The sequence below is a fragment of the Eretmochelys imbricata genome, chromosome 7, assembly GCF_965152235.1.
Source record: "Eretmochelys imbricata isolate rEreImb1 chromosome 7, rEreImb1.hap1, whole genome shotgun sequence".
Taxonomy (NCBI): Eukaryota; Metazoa; Chordata; order Testudines; family Cheloniidae; genus Eretmochelys; species Eretmochelys imbricata.
The window spans coordinates 37,819,889-37,841,581 of NC_135578.1; the positions used below are offsets into that span (position 1 = coordinate 37,819,889).

At 42.5% G+C, this 21,693-nt stretch overlaps 1 protein-coding gene across 1 annotated transcript in view; it reads right to left on the minus strand.

The window, feature by feature from the left end:
• Positions 1-771, minus strand: part of PPARG (peroxisome proliferator activated receptor gamma) — a 49,443-nt gene extending 48,672 nt beyond the window's left edge. Inside the window, exon 1 of the mRNA XM_077821329.1 lies at positions 750-771. Coding sequence (XP_077677455.1) covers positions 750-771 — 22 coding nt within the window. The remainder of the gene's footprint in view (positions 1-749) is intronic.
• Positions 772-21,693: the final 20,922 nt, after the last annotated feature.

The window sequence follows — 21,693 nt, forward strand, 5'->3', positions numbered from 1 at the left end:
AATGTAAGAGATTTGCTGAACAGAGATAGTCTTATGCATGTGCTTAAAGCTAAGGATAAGCTTAAGTGCATCACTTGAATCAGGGCATATGTACATAGAACTGCCATCGAACTGTTGCATGCATGATTGAGGCTAGTGTTCAATAGAAGGGATTAAAATAAACTCCAAAGTCTCCATGAACCATTCATAAGCAATGCAAAAATATCCACACAATTTTAAGGGGGGCACTACATAGTACTTTCAAGCTAAAGAGCTTCAATTTGCAAATTGCTACAAGCTAATCAAATTTAACAGTAGCTATATTTTTATGCTATAACACAGTACATGGGCATCTCCTGAATTTAGGAAAGCAAGACAAGGATTTAGTTTTATGAATGTGACCATTCTCAAACTAAGACCACATGTGCTACCAAAACAGACCAGCTTCTGTGTTTGATGACAATCCTGGCCTGTGTGCCATTTCCTTTTTGTCACATTTTGAGATCTCAATAGGAGAATACTCCTTACTCTTATAAACAGCTCTAGGGTTCATAGACCAAAAAGCATATATGGTTCAAGAAAGAGGCTGCTCTTTCAAAAAATCAAATAAATATGTGATGTGTACAAATATTTCAGGACTGAAAATACTGCATTCATGCCCCCTGAATTGCTTCTTTAGTTTTCTTTGTGTGTGTAAAATTTTTCATCCTGCATGAATATGAAGAATGCATTCATGCATTCATGATACACGACTACCAATGCAAACTTACTACTATGTTGGAAAATGCACATGATTATCCACTGACTGGCTGTAGTGCAGTGTTTCTCAATTGGTGAGGATGGCTTCTCCCACCTCTTCAAGGAAAGGTCAAAACTAGGGTGAACATATTTGCCTATGCTGAATATGGGACACCTGGTAAAATTACTCGTATTCAAGCAAGTTCAACGGCAATCAAATCAGAACTATGCAGTACAAACATTCAAATTAATATCAAGTTGACTGAGCCCCTGTTAAAAAAGAAATACTGTGTAGTTGGATTCTTTTTATTTACCTTCTTATCTTTAAGCCTTTAGGATTTACACGGGGAGGGGTGCCATACACACACTACCGTACACCTCTCTCACGCAGCGGGGGTAGCTGACTGACCCGACCCTCCCTCCCCAGCGCTCTCCGCCGGGCTGGGCCCCAGGGATGGACCCGCCTCTCCTCGTACAGGATGGACCCACCTCTCCTGGTACCTGGAGCCATGTCTTCCCAAGGCAACACGTTGCAGGGGTGTGGGGGGGACATGCAGGGTCACACGCCCCCGTCCCCAGATGTCTGTCAGGGTTCACATCAGAACGTGGCTAGCAACAGCCTTTCAGCACTGTGCAGCAGGGAAGGGATGGGAACTGCTTCCAGCTGCGGGGGGGCGGGGGGGGGGGGGAAGGGATGACCTGGCCTGTGTCTTTGCAGAGTTCATCTCTTCCCTTCCCCCACACCCGTGGCTGGAAGCAGCTCCTGTCCCTTCCTGCCCACACAGTGTCGAAAGGCAGCTAACACCTCCAGGCTGCTGCTGGCCACCAACCTAACCCAGCCACCTCCTGTCCCCTGGCTACAGCACAGACAGGAAGGGGTTAAACCCCAAGGATGCATTGTGCACCAGGGCCCAGGGAACCAGACTGCACGGGCTTCAGCGAACCGGCCCAGGAAGGTGGCTCAGTAGGAGAGAGTGCCTAGGGGACAGAACAGCCCCACACTCCCTGGAGCCAGGACCCAGGGCAGGTTGTGTGTGAAGAAGGTGCTATGGAGGCTGCACAGTTGGGGTGCGAACAAGCTGGAAAGAGGCTTCCCCATGCCAGCACTGTGTGGGGCTTTGGCACATGCAGGGCTTGGCTCCTCCTGGCCAGTGTGCTGGGCTGGAGGTCTTTTGGGCTTTCCCAGGGAGCCAGCCCAGCCAGAGGCAGTGGGGGGAAGGAAGGAGCCTGAAGGCTGTTGATGAGCTGAGTGCTTTGACTAGAGGCTGGTTCTCCGCACATTGCTGGGAGTGGGACGTGCCCCGCTGCGGGGGGATATGGAAGAGCAGCAGGGCTGCGGGCAGTGACGGGGCAAAGCAGGAAGAGGACAGCGAGAGTGGGAGAACATAAAAGGCCGATCGATGGGCAGCAGAGGCGACATGTAATTGGCCACTACCTGGCGCCTGCCTTCAATCACCAGCCACCACAGCTCACAGCCAGAGCCTGCTGGAAATGGGACAGAGGGCAGGGCTCTGCTGGCCAAGAGCCAGCATGCATTGGGGGCTGCACTGATGGACCAGCAGGAGGAGCAGCCGGCACCACACATTGCAGCTTTGCCAACCACCAGCCTTGTACACCCACCCCCATTGTTGGCCACTCGACCTGCCCCACTCACCACTGGTGGGCAGGCGGCTGGCAAGCAGGGATCCAACCAGCAGCAGGACCCGCCAATACTGATGTGGGGGAGACAGAAGATACGGGACAATTTGCCTGTTTTTAAGAAAAAGTCAGGACACCTGCAGAAGGGTTTAAATATGGGACAGTCCCTTTAAAAACATGACGTCTGGTCACCCTAGTCAAAACAAGCTCAGGGAAAAGGAATATGCTTTCTTTCTGTTTATGAGAACTTATGCATAGAAAACTCCCTTTGATTTCAAAAAGAATTACATGCATGTAAAGGTTGTAGGATCAGGCCCCTATAAATTCTGGAGTGGAAACTTGTAGACAAATAAAGAGAAACATTTCTGACAGAAAGCTTAAAAAACCCTAACACTTCTTAGCTAGAACATGTGTTACTTGAGAAACAAAAAGTGTTTAGCATTATCCTCAATCTTCATAGCTAATAGGAGAGTGGGTAAAAAAACCTTGGGAAAATAGGTATTTTTCTATCTGCGGGTAGAAGCAGGGATGGTATAGTCAGCATTTTCCTAGCACAGTCTGCCAATACTATCAGAGCACCTTCATAACAAAACATTGTTTCCAGCCCTGAACTGTTAACTTCTGCTTGTTGTATTAACTTTTAAGGTAAGCAATGCAAGTTAAAAGAAGCAGGCATCAATTTTCCCTGAGTATAATGATCATTGAATGGAAAGGTGTGGGCTCCATACAAGCTAGTCTTTTCTGACTATTTGTTCTTTAATTTTGTTTTTGTTTGTAACACACAATTTTCTGTGTGTGTTGAGAGGAGGAGAAATAAAAACTTCAAGATTATATCGAAGGAAGGAATTATTTGTACATAAAGAACCAGAGAAAGAAATTAATAGTGGGTGCAAGGATTGGCTACTATAGGTAGCAATTCCTTTTTTACCGCTCTTATTTTTGCTACACAAGGGCAGTAAAACCTTGAATTATTGGACATTTACATGCACAGGAGCCTGTAAATGCCACACCCTTTGTACGCCAGTAACATATGTTCTGTACTCAAGATTTCTTCATACAACTAGGAGGTTTCACTAAGTCATGCCAATATGCATCTGTATACATATGTTCTACATTACAGTTGCCTCAAAGGGCAATATTGGTTTCTCTGTTGTACAGTAATTGTATCATATATAGTATGTCCAGAGACTGCTGTTTAGATCTAAGGGCCTGATACTTATCTGAAATTGGTGGAACTCCTCACATAAGCAAACCATATTAAAAAGGGTTTGCAAGATCAGGCTCTAAATTTCTTATTCTTCTCCTTCCACTGAACACAGCTAATTTTGTCCACGCCATTAGTTCAAATGAACAAGCCACTGACTTAGCCTAATTTGCTTGCACAGTACCTGCAGAAATGCAGTGTTTCTATTTCTGTCAGATCAAGTGTGCAAGGGTTCATGAGATTAACTGTTGCAGTTACCCACAGCCAGGAAGCATTTATCTCAGGAAGGCAGTATGTCTCCCTGACCTTCCCTATGCTTAGGGGAGAGAACAAACTACTACAAACCTTTAACGGATACATAGGGTGACCAGATGTCCCAATTTTATAGGGACAGTCCTGATTTTGGGCTCTTTTTCTTATCAAGCCTCCTATTTCCCCCCACCCCCGTCCCGATTTTACACACTTGCTGTTTGGTCACCCTGCGGATAGAGCATATTCTCCAACAATATGGCCAGCCAGTTCTATTGGCCAGCATACTGGGGAGGGGATGGAGTGGTGGCCTCTGCCTATTTTTGCCTGTCTCCAGTCCATACCCTTTCCAGAGGGTTGTTTCCTGAAGACCATCTTGGTAGCAATCCCTGCACTTTGCCAAGTGCACAGGCTACCATTCTGGCTGACCCTTCTTCAGGCTGGGCAAGGATTTGGGAGTGGCTCTTTACATTCTCTTCCTACTGCATGGCTGTGTAATTAGCCACAATTGACCTCTTTACCATTATGCAGATATGCTGATTTGTGACTTGTTGGATGAAAAAATGCAATGTTATCTATCTCAAAAAGTTCAATGCAGCTAAATGAGTCTTCAGTGCACTGGTATAAAGTATGCTGTACAGAATAAATATCTCAGGCTTCAAATCTATCACAGGAGGCATTTTGTTTTGTGCCCTGCATGGCTGTTTTTGTATTAGAACCACATCTATTAAAGTGTTATGAAAATAAAAAATAGCTAAGCTCTGGTGACCTTAAAAACGTTTCAGAATTATTCACTGTTTCAGATTTGCTCACTATTTTATCTCAAAATCCAAGCACCTGTGAGTTGTTCATCATGTTTCAAAATTAAGAATCCTGTTCACACACAGGAGCTGACCACTGTTCGGTTGTTATTTTAATTGCCCGACGACTTAGTACAAGGATACTCAGTTTATTTCAGTAAAATTATCATTACACATATGAACATTAGAAACAAGGTGAATTCTACCAATCGACTTTTGTCCCATCTCTAAGTTTTACTATCAATGGTAAACTGAACAAAAAATTACGAGTGATAATGTCAACCTCATATTTATATGACCACTGAACTCCAAAATGTTTGTTAGTACTATCTGATATTTATGTTTGACAATTAATTTATGAAGACACATAACTGTATTTAATTTTTCTTACTTTTTGTCTTAATTTTTTTCCAATAAAAATAAATTAAAAAGGGTTTTACTGCAGCCTTTTTAATGGCTCCGAGTCATTTTCCATCAACCGACAATGACTTGAGGACAACTTTATCAGTCAAATCCTTTGGAATTCTAGGGCACTGTCATAAAGCTTACAGAATCTTGTGTGGCTCTCCAGGCAACAGGAATATTTGTCATTAAGTGGTGAAGAACTTCCACTCCACCCTGCAAATTTTGATTTGTAGAAATTTGTTCTCAGCCAGCACAGGGTTACATAAAGTGGTAGCAGAGGCAATACCACTTGTACAAAGACAAATGAAAATGCTTACACATTCAATCATAATAAAGACTAGAAGTGAAAGGGAGAGTGCTATGAAGTAACTAATTTATACACCAGGAAGTAAAATGAGGCACATGAACCCATCTGACATTTGCTTGATTAAGCTGTCAGTCTCTATACCATTAGGAACAGCCTGGATGACAATCTATAGCTGATTTGGTGTGACTGAGGAAAACAGTCATTCACTCACTCTAAGAAATTCCATTCAACAAGAACCACAAATAAAATCAGTTAAAAATTTCTTATTAGGGCAATTCAATACAATTTTTCTATATTAAGCCAACAGTAATACAAGATATAAAATAAGAGATTACCATGGTCTGAAAAACATCTTGGATCACAAACTGCCCCTTACTATAAACAATGCTTGTTCTCAGTTAACCCGAAAGGCTTGTTGCACTGCATTCTACACATACTCTTTCCAAAGGGACAAAGCTATCAAAATGTGACCCTAGAGCTGTTTAATGAAGTAGCCAGAACATCCTACCCTAATACAGCTTACACAAAAACAGAAGAGGAAAAATACAAAAAACCTCTGGGACTTGCAAAGAGTAAATTAAAAACGAGCTGGTTGTATATATATGTATATATATATATATATAAAAAATACACAGACACACACATATACATATATTGATTAAATTAATATAATTGTAATTTTAACTGAAATATATTTCATGTAGCAGCTTGCATTTCACTTCAAATGACTAATACATATTTTACAAAGTAAACGGACAAGCAGCACCCCACAGAAGTAAATGAGAGTTCTTCCAATGACTTCAATAGGAGCACGATTGGATGCTCAGTGAAATCATTTGACATATGTAGGGAGTTACAGTTAAAATGGTCCCTCTTTCTTTATGAGAGAGTCATAGTCATTCTTAGCCTTTAACGAGTACTTAGAGCTGGTGAAAAGTGTAAGTTTGACATCCCTTCAGATTTAATTCTTTAGGCCACACAACAGGAGCTATCCAAGCTTTCACACATCACCCTGCCAACACTTCTCCTGCAGGCACCACCTCCTATAAAGTAAAGGGTTTCATTATTTTCATAGGGGGAGAGAGAATGAGGCAGAAGACGGCAGGAAAAGAAAGGATATTCATGTGGTTAAAGCAGTTGAATGCCACATAGAAGAATTCAGTTCTATCCTTGCCTCTGCCATAGAGTTACTATCTGGTGCTGGGCAAGTCACTTAAGCCAAAACATTTTCAACTGTTCACTAATTGTGTGTTTCTTGTTTTCTGGGTCCCTAACTAAGACACCTGGTGTCCGATTTTCAGATGTGCAATGTACGCACAGATACAACCAAAGTTAATGGGAGCTATAGATACAGAACCATGCTGGAAACAAGGTAGTGTAGTCTGGAGAAATGCGTACACACTTGGGAAACAGGTGGTCTTGTGTTCTAATCATAGTTTTTCTACCGAGTCACTGTATGGCCTTGAGAAAGTTACTTTGCCTTTCTGCCTCCATTTCCGCATCTACAAAATGGGGATACCACTATTTAGTATGGGTCTCATTTACCCATCTGTAAAACAGGGATAATAATATCGCTGTTTTCCTATTACTTGTCTTGTCTATTTAGACTGCACACTCTTTGGCCAGGGACTGTCTCACATCATGCATTTGTACAGTGCCTAGTACAACTGGGCCCTGAACTTGTTCAGGGCCTCTAGAAACTACAATAATAATAATAATAATTAATAATAATAGTGGTGTATAAAGTTGATCATTGCTGCCTTTTATCAGCATAGCAGGCTTTACCTATAAGGTAATATTTGTACAAGGAAATAAAGGCCTTTAGTTTGGGAAATAGCAAATTACACATATTTTTTATATATCTTGAACAATAAATGGAACATGGTGAAGTATTTAAGCTATAATTTTAAAGCAACTACTGCATGCAATCCTGATTCCTTTTAATTCTAATAATCTGCCATTCTGAAGCCAAGACTAAAAGACTCCACAATAAAGGACCATTACTATTTTGTGCCCTGTTGCTGCACTGACAGTAGAGGGAGCACAATATAACTAATAAACCAATCTAGAACTCTGCTGACACCATCAATGATACGGTTACACAAAAAGAGCCCTCTTGGCTAGTGCTCCATGAATATCAATGTTTCACAAAATCACCGAAGAAAGAAATTTTATTTGTAAAGTTCAGTAAGGTTCAAGCTGCACTAGAAGATCAAATTAAAAGTGAAAAGTTGTAAAGAATACTTTCAAAGTCCCATAACAGGTTTTTATAGTGACTCCTGGATGCGTAAGCATGTGTGTGAGAGAGAAGGGAATTTATTTTTGGATTCATGTGCCCTGTTCATAGTTTTGGTAAAGTAAATTGGAGAGACTGAGAGCGTAATTTACATTGATGAAGTATGTATTGAATTATATTATATTTATAGGTATTCAAAATGGTAATTTAAAGAAGTCTTTCAGCCAGCAAATCACAAGTTAGGAACTGCTATGATTGTGGTGAAAATTAGGTTTGTTTTAGTTAAGTAATGAACCAAGGATCACCAACTTTTCTGCACTACAAACTCAAATGCTCCTGAGAATTCAGTATTGCCTTTTAACATCCCTCCTCCGGAACTGTGTACGGAGTAATGATGAACTCACGTAGGCATGCACCTTAGAACATGTAAGGTGCACTGTTTTGTTGTCTAAGGTGGGCTTGCCATTTTTATCATGAAGTGTGTGTTCTTAAATAATAAAATATCTAAGAGACTAAAAAGTGAGGTCACTGAAGAACACAGAAGTCAGATTTTAGGAGGGTTTTCAAGTATTAGGGAAGTTAGAACTAAAGCTAGATGTGACGAGAAAAGGAGAAATAAAGGATTGGTTTTATTTTTTAATTTACTTGCACAACCAACTCAACAAAATGCACACAACGTCCCCTAGCAAATCCTGGGTCAAATTCAACCCTAGCGTAAATAATGACTTCAGCATAGCTGCTTTTAACTCCAGCACCAAACAAAAATCCTGAGAAAAGATCATATTCTATCCTCTTATAGGGCTTGATCCTACAAGGTGCTGAGCAGTATGCCGCCAATCCAGCAAATCATTTTAATCATACACTTTGAGTGCAGTAGTCTGGAAAGACAGTGGTTTTTGAAAGCTAGCTAACAGTACCAAAAGATGCAATGCAGGTACCTTGAAAAGAGAAATAAATATTCCACGTAAAACTAAAGAAGACATACTTTTTGTGTTTCTGGACCAGATAACCCTGTCACATATTTATGTACGGAAGGAATGTAACATATAGAGTTACCAACTTTCTAATCACACAAAACGGAACACTCTTGCCCTGCCCTGCCCCTTTCCTGAAGCCCCGCCCCTGCCCTGCCCCTTCTCCAAGGCCCCGCCCCCACTCACTCCATTCCCCTCCGGTCATTCGCTCTCCCCCACCCTCACTCATTCATTTTTAGCAGGCTGGGGCAGAAGGTTGGGGTACAGAAGGGGGTGAGGGCTCCAGCAGGGGGTGTGGGCTCTAGAGTGGGTCCAGAAATGAAGGGTTCTGGGTGTGGGAGGGGGCTCCAGGCTGGGGCAGTGGGTTGGGATGTGGGCTCTGGGGTGGGGCTGGGGATGAGGGGTTTGGGGTGTAGGAGGGGACTCAGGGCTGGGGGGTGGAGGCGAGGGGTTTTGAGTGTGGGAAAGGGCTCCAGGCTCAGGCAAGGGGTTGAGGTGTGGCAGGGGGTGCGAGCTCTGGGCTGGGGATGCGGGTTCCAGGGTGGAGCGAGAAATGAGGGGTTCAGGGTGCGGGAGGGAGCTCTGGGCTGGGGCAGGGGTGCATGAGTGGGAGTGCGGGCTCCAGGAGGGAGTTTGGGTGTGGGAGGGGGCTTCAGGCTGGGGAAGGGGGTTGGGCTCTGGACTCTGGGCAGCACTTACTTCGGGGGCTCTCTGAAGCGGTGACATGTCCTTCGGCTCCTAGGCATAGGGGTGGTCAGACAACTCTGCACGGTGCACTCTGCCTCCGCACACAGGCACTGCCCCACAGCTCCCACTGGCTGTGGTTCCCAACCACCTGGAGTTGCAGAGCCGGTGCACAGGGTGGGGGCAGCATGTGTAGCCCCCTGGCCGCTCCTGCGCCTCAAAGCCAGAGGGACATGTCACCACTTCCAGGTGCCACGTGGAGCCAGGTAGGGAGCCTGACAGCCCTGCCAACTGGACTTTTAACAGCCCGGTCAAAGCCGCCAGGGTCCCTTTTTGACATGGTGTTCCGGTTGAAAACCAGACACCTGGCAACCTTATAAAGCTCTTAAAGGTATAAATACTAGAAGTTTGGTACAAGAATTGAATTGGACAACCCTCATTATGTTCCCTGTACCCAAATAATTTCTACATCCAGATCTATAAGACAGTGAACTTCCCAAATCAAATACATTTATAGAAGCAAAGGGTAAAATTTTGCCCTATGAAGGGGAAGGAGGATAATGTTCCCCTGCCACAAGAATTATGGCAGAAACCTACGACACCACAGAAGAATTCTAGAAGCTGCTCCACTCACGAACACACAAGACTGCAAACCATATTCCTAGGAAGGTTTGGGCTGTGAGTGAAGGGGCATACCAAGCCCCTCAGGGGCTGCAGGCATGCATGCTGCTACAGAAGTATGTACTGCTCAATAGGAGCAGGAGAAAGTAAACTACTCCCACTCAAAACAGGAATAAAGAGCACCCAGAAGGGTATTGCCGTGGCCCACCCTGAGCCCTGCAGGATGGTTCTAAAGTGCACAACACATGCAACTGACAACATCCCATTACACATTCCTCCACTTGCATTAAAAAAAGACAGGATTTAATCAAAAATTTGCATATTACAAGAACAAAGCAAGTTTTACAAGGCATTTAATGTCAAGGCAGGTCAGTCAGGTTCTAACTGGCTCTCCTGTTAACTAACACATTCTTTACTTGCAGATAAGAGGCACTTCAGAAAGGTGTGAAATTCCTTCCTACCTTTAAAAACATCAAAGATATCACTTCCAATCTGTCCTAACAATCAAGTGCTTCCAGATACATATAAGCAAGAGACAATGACATCAGCATCACTAGGAAATGGTTTTTGTAAAATAATATTTGACCCACACAACTGAATGATCATATATGCAGCAAGCACCAAAAGTACTATCCATTGAACCTACTGTAATCTTTAGTGTGCAGTGGGTAGTGCAATAGAGGACTGAATTGAAAGAAAAAGCCTGTTCTGGGAAAAAATATATATGATTAAAATTTATTGTCTATGCTCTGTTTGTAAAGCCTACACAGAATGAGAAATGGGTGGGATTCTCATTTACACTAAAGCCGTTTTTTACACTCCTCTCTCTGTATAAATCAGCTTTGGTGTAAATGAGAAACAGGCCCAAATATGCCCGTGGGCTTATGCAGATATGCTAGAACTTTTACAAAACTATTTCAGATATTTCATTTAATCAATTTTGTTGTATTCTGAAACTGAGTAGATACTGCTGAGACCTCAAGCCTATTTCATTATATTGGATATGAAAGGATTATTACTTACAAGCATGTGCATAAAACAGAGGTGATAGAAGCGGAGAAGACTGGAAAATGCAGTATGGTTGTGGAAGAAATATTGATTCATATACTAGAAACAGCTTGATGTACTTGGAAGGATTATTATATAGTTTTAAAAATAATTTTATTGTAAGTGGAAGAACAGAACTTTAACAAAAGTTTTAGAGGACATTACTGCAAGGCTGAAAATGATGTGATATCCTGCCCCTGTCAGTAGAAAGCAGATTGCAATAGAAATGACAGTGTTCTACTATTATTCATAAATTTGGCAGGCCTCCAATAGGTACAAATAATGTATTATCTTACCACACTGTCTCACCAATGACCCAGATGTTAGGTCTGTGGGGAGGAGCTCTCCAACCCAATACAAATTGCCTTTGTAGCTACCTGAACAGAAAGACTGAACACTGTGTCAAACTGTTTTCTGTTGGGGGCAGCTGTAATTTAATTCTGTGTGAAGAGTGTTATGAAACCAAAACTAATTCTATTAAGATTTTCTTCCAGTGCTCTTCATTCTAAAGCCCTAAAAAACCTCACATTCTAAAAATGAAAACCATTGTTAATTCACTATGTTGTAAAGAAAATTAAAAAGCAGAATCAATACAATACGATGCATTCCTCTACTGTCTAATCATAAACAATATGGAAGGGAATATATAAAGAAGGGAATCATGAAAGGCAAAAAATGTGTGTAGGTATTTCTACCATTCCTAACACAGTGTCATCAGAGCACAAAACTGAATTATTTTGCTTTTGATTGATTTAATCCAGTTTATCCAGCAAAAATTAAAACAATTAAAAAAATCAATCCTTCTCTATAAAACCATCCATGTTGCAGCAATAGTGAAATTATATCTCATGATGTACAATTTAGGCGTTACTCTCTATGAATCATTATTATTTACAGAAAGATATTGATAGGCTGGCAATGAGTCACGGACAGTTTTGTAATCTGAAAAGCTGGCTTCTTATTGGAGACTTTTGCCCTCTCTTTGGCAAGGAGCAATAGCTAACTGTGCCAAGTTACTAATTTTTTGAGTAGGCCTCCTCTTGTCACATAAGTGGTCTAATAAGATTGCAATGAGTTGCTGATTTTAAAATATACCAACATTCTGTACTGCATATTACATTGCAGATCTTTATGGTCTAGATACATGCAAATTATTTTAATTTTCAGAATTGCACTTGGCCCAAAGAAATAATATGAATTTTGTAACTGGCAGTATTTATATTTCTCAGAGGTCTAGTAAAGTTTTGCTAACTACAGGATATCCATATAATGTGAAAACTTCATATATGTGAAGTCTTAAATCTACACTAAATGGTTGGTTCTTTCTTCAGTTTCTTAGTTATTAAATGACCTAATATTTGAGAACAGGAACAACTTCCAAATCCTTTGTTTTTGGATTTCTATTAACTAAATGAGATGAATAAAGGGAATACTCTAAAAAACATCCTTCCCTGTAGCCCTAAGAACTGGAATAAATCAGAAGAAACCCATTCTGTTTTAGTACAAAAAATGACAGTATAATTTTAAAAATCAAGTGATTTTAAAAATCAAAGTTCCTTACCATGTTACAAAACACAGACAATACCCTGAATCCATTGCAGTCACTGCAAAACTTACATCAGCAGGAGCAGGGTTGGGCCTCAACACTTTAGATTATTACAAGTGAGGTATAAAAAAAATTTACTTTTCACTAATTATACTACATGTTGACTTTTTTGGTTTTCTATTGGCCTGAACAATGAAAACAGATAGTCCATTTTACTTTTATTGTGGTCAGTTTTTAACTGATGATTTCACCATCGGTTTCTGACCTCTAAAAGAGCTGAAATGTATTGCAAATATTTAGGGCCCTACCAAATTCGCAGCCATGAAAAACGCATTAAAGACCATGAAATCTGGTCTCCCCCCATGAAATCTGGTCTTTTGCATGCTTTTACCCTATACTACGCAGATTTCATGGGGGGAGACCAGCGTTTCTCAAATTGGGGGTCCTGATGCAAAAGGGAGTTGCAGGGGGGTCACAAGGTTATTTTAGGAGGGTTACAGTATTGCCAGCCATCCTTCTGCACTGCCTTCAGAGATGTGCGGCCCGAGAGCAGCAACTGTAGGCTAGGTGCTCAGCTCTGAAGGCAGAACCCTGCCAGCAGCAGCGCAGAAGTAAGGGTGGCAATACCATACCATGCCACTCTTACTTCTGTGCTGCTGCCTTCAGGGCTGGGCATCCAAAGAGTGGTAGCTGCTGACTGAGGGCCCAGCTCTGCAGGCAGCAGTGCAGAAGTAAGGGTGGTAATACCATACCATACCATCCTTACTTCTGTGCAGCTGCTGGTGGTGGCCCTGCCTTCAGAGCTGGGCTCCCAGCCAGCAGCCACAGCTCTCCAGCTGCCCAGTTCTGAAGGCAGCGCCATCGCCAGCAGCACATAAGTAAGAGTAGCAGTACCGAAACCTCCACCCTATAACCTTGCAGTCCCCCCACAACTCCTTTTTGGGTCAGGACCCCTACAATTAAAACACCATGAAATTTTAGATTTAAATAGCTGAAATCATGAAATTTATGATATTTAAAATCATATGACTATGAAATTGACCAAAATGGACTGTGAAATTGGTAGGGCCCTAGAAATACTTAAGAGGAACATTTTTTCTCTAGAGTGATTCTGCTGATTTTTTCCCTCTGTTGATCTTAGGTTTTATAAAAGTTATCTTTAACAACACCTACATTTTGGGAAGAATTTGACCAGTGTCCCTTTGATACATCTTTGTACTATGATTTAACAATTTTTTGTTTTGCATTTCTCTATAGAAAGTACATGATTACCAAATGAGAACATCACTGGGATTAATAAAGATTACGGTGAAATGTAGACCATAGAATGCAAAACATATGATGTATATTATAAAAATCAGGTTTATAATATCTGCTACATGCCATGCATTTAATATTTGTAAACAGAAATTTCATATGCATATCTAAACATTACTAATTCGTGGCAGTGGTTTAGGAACTAATGAAACTCCTGCTCAAGTCAATAGAAAGACTTTTGACTTCAGTGGGAATTGGATTGATCACTTAGGCCCCCAACTAAAGAAAGCACTCCTGTATCAGGGCTTTATTGCTAAACTACAGGTATTTTGGAATATATATAAGAAATTAGGTTCCCCACAAATTCACTCTTTTCTATGCAAAATTTCCATCCACTTCTAGTACCCAATAAGATAATAGCATTGAACTGAAACCACAATCTACATTTTTGAAAAAGGCCTTGATAAAACAGATTCACAACTTTGAAGTTAATCTACTTAGCCAGGTTTCAGAGTAACAGCCGTGTTAGTCTGTATCCGCAAAAAGAAAAGGAGTACTTGTGGCACCTTAGAGACTACCAAATTTATTTGAGCATAAGCTTTCATGAGCTATGAAGTGAACTCAGAAGAACTTATGCTCACATAAATTTGTTAGTCTCTAAGGTGCCACAAGTACTCCTTTTCTTCTATTTAGCTAGTTACCTATACTACATTCACTTGAGATACAGAACTGTTACAGTCTATGAAAAAATTTTATGTGACATATCCAGTAAGTTTGTACAGAGGCTAACACATAGCTTGTTATAATATGAACACTGGCCAAGCCCTCTGTTGCCACATGCTTATTTGCAATCCTACCAAAGATTTAAGAATGCATCACTGCAGTGGTGATGTGAGAACAGTAATGTGAAAAATGAGATTATTTTCAAGAAAAAGCTACACAACCTTGTTTTTTTAAGTTAAATGAGAACATAATCTCAGTGTCTTTTAATAAATAAAATCATGGGCCTTTGTTCTGTAAAAATTATGCTTACTCATTAATTATCAACTAAGTCCCCAATCTGGCGATGAACTCTGTGTGGTTGAACTCCAGGAAGATATAGGGGACAAAGCTGATATTAAACTTGATATTTCATTTTTAAATGTTAATTGTTTATTATAATGTTTACAGTATAAAACTTTCTAAGTTTTTTAAAATTTGATTCTCCTAAATCTGAATGTTTTATGTTATCAGGTAAGAGTGTTTTACATTATAAGGGATGTTATGTAAATAACTACATTATACATGATCTTTCATGGTATAAAGATTTTCTCTAATGCAGGAAATAAACTTCTGGGGTGAAATCTTGGCTCCACTGAAGTCAATGGCAAGTCACTTCAATGGAGTCAGTTTTCTACCTCTGGTTACTTTTTCCATAGATTGTCCTGAATATATTATCAAAACTCTCCACCTTTTAAAAAGTCAAAAGGCCTTTTGTAAGAATCAATGGATCTTATTATTCTCAACAGATACTTTATCAAATAATAGGTTCTTAATACTCATAGGACAGGCATCTTAAATAATGTTTCCAAGAAATGACCTAAAGAGGAATATGACTTTAAGAGGGTAAATTGCTAATATCATAGATGCAATTTCCTGCCATGATCGAACTCTGAATACTCCCACAGGAGGAGAAGGAACAACTGCAGCATGAGTTGAAGCTCATTCCTTGAATTAAATCCCACTTTTAAAGTCTTCCCTGGCAGTTAGAGTATGTTTTAAGTTATTCATAAAAGTGCTTTTGACATATCAAAATGAATTTGTTTCATCACAAAGCAGCCATCTCCTAAAATTCTCAAAAATGAAATATTTACTTGAATATGTATAAGAAGATCTGAAGTGCCTACCTATTTTGATAAGCACAGTGAAACTAGAAAATGAGAGGGTCATAAATAGTAATGAAGGGGGTAAACATGTATCATTCCCCTCTTCCAAAAGCAAAAGACAATCCACTGCATGCATTAAATTTTGCACAGTCCTAACCTCACCTAGGGTATCACATCCCATTTAAGGCAGGCCCTATTGGCAGCCATACTCAGGATTCTCTACCCACAGCACTTCCAAAAGAGCTCAACTTCTGAAGAACTGGGGTTGGTGGTGCACCCAGGGACAGAGTGGAGGCACAAAACCTATGCCTGGATGACATTAGGGCAGAACTAGTGTCTATTCTATGATGGGAAGAGATGGGCAAATCCCACACACCGAAATGTGAATACATTTTAGTTCTTCTATTTTGGACAAAATCAATGCATCCTTCTTTAATTTATATTCTGTATTCATTTATACTGTTAATGCTTCACAAATTAAATTTTTATGTACAGCCAAATTCTGTACTCACTTACATATGTGCAAACTTTGTCAGCAACTGTAAGGATTTACAGCTTTTTCCCATAGTACCTAAATGTGCAATTCAGGTATTCATCATTCTAAGGTAACATATTAATAAAGCTAACAGTCTTTGTCCAGCCATAATCTGATGTTCTTTAAAAGCAAAATTTACCTTTTTATTTTTCTTTCAATAACTAAGTTACTTTTTCATGTGAACAAACCTAAGAAATGTATAACCTGTCTAACCACTTTTCAGTGATAAACCAATCTCTTTTCACACTACTGCACTTTTGAAAAAAAAACTACATGGAAAAACAAGCAATGTCTAAATGAAGTGAACCGAACGGGAGGTATGGGATCTGATCGCTGTATGGGGAGACAAATCCGTGCTGGCAGAACTCCGTTCAAAAAGACGAAATGCCAAAATATTTGAAAAAATCTCCAATGGCATGAAGGACAGAGGCTATAACGGGGACCCGCAGCAGAGCCGCGTGAAAATTAAGGAGCTCAGGCAAGCCTACCAAAAAACCAGAGAGGCAAACAGCCGCTCTGGTTCAGAGCCCCAGACATGCCGCTTCTATGATGAGCTGCATGCCATTCTAGGGGGTGCAGCCTCCACTACCCCAACCCTGTGCTTTGACGCCATCCAAGGAGTGGGAGGCAACATGGAAGCAAGTTTTGGGGGCGAGGAAGATGATGATGATGAGGAGATTGTAGATAGCTCACAGCAAGGAAGCAGAGAAACCGGTTTCCCCAACAGCCAGGATCTGTTTATCACCCTGGACCTGGACCCAGTACCCCCCAAACCCACCCAAGGCGGGCTCCCGGACCCTGAAGGTGGAGAAGGGACTTCTGGTGAGTGTACCTTTGTAAATATTATACATGGTTTAAAAGCAAGCGTGTTTAATGATTAATTTGTCCTGGTATTCGCGGCCAATACAGCTACTGGAAAAGTCTGTTAACGTGTCTGGGGATGGAGCGGAAATCCTCCAGGGACATCTCCATAAAGCTCTCTTGTATGTACTCCCAAAGGCTTTGCAAAAGGTTTCTGGGGAGGACAGACTTATTCCGTCCTCCATGGTAGCACACTTTACCACGCCAGGCCAGTAGCACGTAGCTGGGGATCATTGCAGAACAAGGCATTAAGCTTATGGTCCCGGTGTTTGCTGGCATTCAAACAACACCTGTTCTTTATCTCTCTGTGTTATCCTCAGGAGAGTGATATCATTCATGGTCACCTGGTTGAAATAGGGTGGTAAGCAGATATTCAGAGGTGCCCGTTCCTGCTGGGCTGTTTGCCTGTGGCTGAACAGAAATCTTCCCTGCTGTTAGCTATGTGGTGGGGGGAGGGGTGAAGCCATCACCTCAGAGAATTGGGTGGGTGTGTGGGGGGGAGGGGGTTAGTTGGGTTTCTGCAGCCCCTCCTTTTAAATTGCCAACCCATTTTTAATGGCCAACCCAACAGCTACTTCGTATGGGAAATGAGGGCACTGCTGTTTGAAACCATTCCCACATGTTATGAAGGTTAAAGAAGCCAAAAGACTGTGGCTTACCATGGCTGCCTGCAAGCCGAATTCTGCTGCCCGGCCCTGCATGAGTGATCTCTCACACCAAACCAGCATACCCTCAATAAGAGGCAAAGTGCGACCTTGTAATGAAAGCACATGTGCTATGTAATGTTAACAGCAAGGTTTACCGTGAAAGAGTGTACCCATTGTTCTATAAAATGTGTCTTTTTAATTACAACTCTCCCTTTTTTTCCCCTCCACCAGCTGCATATGTTTCTCCTTCCCAGAGGCTAGTGAAGATTAGAAGGCGAATAAAACGCACTCGTGATGAAATGTTCTCTGACCTCATGCTGTCCTCCCACACTGACAGAGCCCAGCAAAATACATGGAGGCAGACAATCTCAGAGTGCAGGAAAACACAATATGACTGCGAGGAGAGGTGGCGGGCTGAAGGTGGCATGGTAGGTGGCATCAGCTTGCTGAAAGAAGGCAGGAATCAATGCTCAGGCTTCTGGAGGATCAAACTCATATGCTCCAGTGTATGGTTGAGCTGCAGGAAAGGCAGCAGGAGCACAGACCGCCGCTACAGCCCCTGTGTAACCAACCACCCTCCTTCCCAAGTTCCATAGCCTCCTCACCCAGACGCCCAAGAACGCGGTGGGGGGGCCTTCAGCCACCCCACCCCAGAGGATTGCCCAAGCAACAGAAGACTGGCATTCAATAAGTTTTAAAGTTTTAAAGTGCTCTGTGGCCTTGTCCTTCCCTCCTCCACCACCACACCCAGTGCTTCCCTCCTCCACTACCCCTCCCGGGCTACCTTGGCAGTTATCCCCCTATTTGTGTGATGAATAAATAAAGAATGCATGAATGTGAAGCAACAATGACTTTATTGCTTCTGCAAGCGGTGATTGAAGGGGGAAGAGGAGGGTGCTTAGCTTACAGGAAAGTAGAGTGAACCCGGGGGGGGGGTCCCATCAAGGAGAAACAAACAGAACTTTCACACCGTAGCCTGGCCATTCCTGAAACTGGTTTTCAAAGCTTCTCTGATGCGCACCGCTCCCTCCTGTACTCTTCTAACCGCCCTGGTGTCTTGCTGTGCGTAATCAGCGGCCAGGCAATTTGCCTTAACCTCCCACCCCACCATAAACATCTCCCCCTTACTCTCACAGAGATTGTGGAGCGCACAGCAAGCAGTAACAACAATGGGAATATTGGTTTCGCTGAGGTCTAACCGAGTCAGTGAACTGCACCAGCGTGCTTTTAAACGCTCAAATGCACATTCTACCACCATTCTGCACTTGCTCAGCCTATAGTTGAACAGCTCCTGACTACTGTCCAGGGTGCCTGTGTATGGCTTCATGAGCCATGGCATTAAGGGGTAGGCTGGATCCCCAAGGATAACTATAGGCATTTCAACATCCCGACGGTTATTTTCTGGTCTGGAAAGTAAGTCCCTTGCTGCAGCTGTTGAAACAGACAAGAGTTCCTGAAGATGCGAGCATCATGTACCTTTCCCAGCCATCCCACATTGATGTTGGTGAAACGTCCCTTGTGATCCACCAGTGCTTGCAGCACCACTGAAAAGTACCCCTTTCAGTTTATGTACTTGCTGCCTTGATGCTCCAGTACCAAGATTGGGATATGGGTTCCGTCTATCGCCCCACCACAGTAGGGAATCCCATTGCAGCAAAGCCATCCACTATGACCTGCACATTTCCCAGAGTCACTACCCTTGATATCAGCAGCTCAGTGATAGAGTTGGCTACTTGCATCACAGCAGCCCCCACAGTAGATTTGCCCACTCCAAATTGATTCCCGACTGACTGGTAGCTGTCTGGCGTTGCAAGCTTCCATAGGGCTATCGCCACTTACTTCTCAACTGTGAGGGCTGCTCTCATCTTGGTATTCTTGTGCTTCAGGGCAGGGGAAAGCAAATCACAAAGTTCCATGAAAGTGCCCTTACGCATGCAAAAGTTTCGCAGCCACTGGGAATCGTTCCAGACCTGCAACACTATGCAGTCCCACCACTCTGTGCTTGTTTCCCGGGCCCAGAATCGGTGTTCCACGCCATGAACCTGCCCAATTGACACCATGATGTGCACATTGCAGGGGCTCGTACTTTGTGAGAAGTCTATGTCCATGTCCTCATCACTCTCGTCACTGCGCTGCAGTTGCCTCCTCCTCACCTGGTTTCACTTTTCTTGCAGGTTATGGTTCTGCATATCCTGCTGGATAATGCGCACAGTGTTTATAGTGCTCATAATTGCTGCAGTGATCTGAGCGGGCTCCATGTTCACAGAGCTATGGCGTCTGCACTGAAAAAAGGCGCAAAACGATTGTCTGCCATTGCTCTGATGGAGGGAGGGGCAACTGACAACATGGCTTTACAGGGTTGGCTTACAGGGAATTAAAATCAACAAAGGGGGTAGCTTTGCATCAAGGAGAAACAGAATGGCCCCCTCAAGGATAGAACTCAAAACCCGGGGTTTAGCAGGCCGTTGATTTCATGGAGAGAGGGAGGAAGGGAGGAGAAAATGAATATAAAACAAATCTGGTCTATTTCTTGTTTTGATCCACTTCATCTATCTTTATATATCTTGCTGGCAGCAGACGGTGCAGTATGACTACTGGCCATCGTCGTCTCGTGGCTGCTCATTAGAAGACGGTGCAGAACGACTGCTGGCAGGACTGAATCGCCATGAGACGAAACTTAAAAGGGAAATGACCTGGCTGAGTCACTTCCATGTTTGCCCAGGCGCCCCTGACCAACCTCACCGAGGTCGGCTAAAAGAGCACCCTCGAGTACGGCAATGATGGCTACCAGTCATACTGCACTGTCTGCTGCCAAAAGGCAATGAGCTGCTGCTGTGTAGCAACGCACTACCACGTCGGCCAGCACCCAGGAGACATACGGTGATGGTGAGCTGAGCGGGCTCCATGCTTGCTGTGGTATGGCGTCTGCATGGGTAACCCAGGAAAAAAGGCGCGAAACGATTGTCTGCCCTTGCTTTCACAGAGGGAGGGAAGGGGGGGCCTGACGATATGTACCCAGAATCTACCGCGACAATGTTTTTGCCCCATCAGGCATTGGGATTTCTACCCAGAATTCAAATGGGTGGCGGAAACTACGGGAACTGTGGGATAACTACCCACAGCGCAACGCTCCAGAAGTCGACGGTTGCCTTGGTACTGTGGACACACTCCGCCAACTAAATGCACTTCAAACATTTGTGTGGGGACACACACAATCGACTCTATAAAAACGTTTTCTACAAAACTGACTTCTATAAATTCGACCTAATTTTGTAGTGTAGACATAGCTTAAGTATTATCTTCTAGACCATCCCTGACAGGTGTTTGTCCAAACTGCTCTTAAAAATCCCCAATGATGGAGATTCCACCACCTCCCTAGGCAATTTATTCCAGTGCTTAACCACTCTGATAGTTAGGAAGTTTTTCCTAATGTCCAACCTAAACCTCCTTTGCTGCAATTTAAGCCCATTGCTTCTTGTCCTATCCTCAGAGTTTAAGAAGAACAATTTTTCTCCCTCCTCCTTGTAACAACCTTTTATGTACTTGAAAACTTTTATCATGTCCCCTCTCAATCTTCTCTTCTCCAGATTAAACAAACCCAATTTTTTCAATCTTCCCTCATAGGTCATGTTGTCTAGACCTTTAATCAGTTTTGTTGCTCTTCTGTGGACTTTCTTCAATTTCTCCACATCTTTCCTGAAATGTGGTGCCCAGAACTGGACACAATACTCCAGCTGAGACCTAATCAGCGTGGAGTAGAGCGGAAGAATTACTTCTCATGCCTTGCTTACAATATTCCTGCTAATACATCCCAGAATGATGTTTGCTTTTTTTGCCACAGCATTACACTGTTGACTCATATTTAGCTTGTGATTCACTATGACCCCCAGATCCCATTCCGCAGTACTCCTTTCTAGGCAGTCATTTCCCATTTTGTATGTGTGCAACTGATTGTTCCTTTCTAAGTGGAGTACTTTGCATTTGTCCCTTTTGAATATCACCCTATTTACTTCAGATCATTTCTCTAGTTTGTCCAGATTATTTTGAATTTTAATCCTATCTTTGAAAGCACTTGCAACCCCTCCCAGCTTGGTATTGTC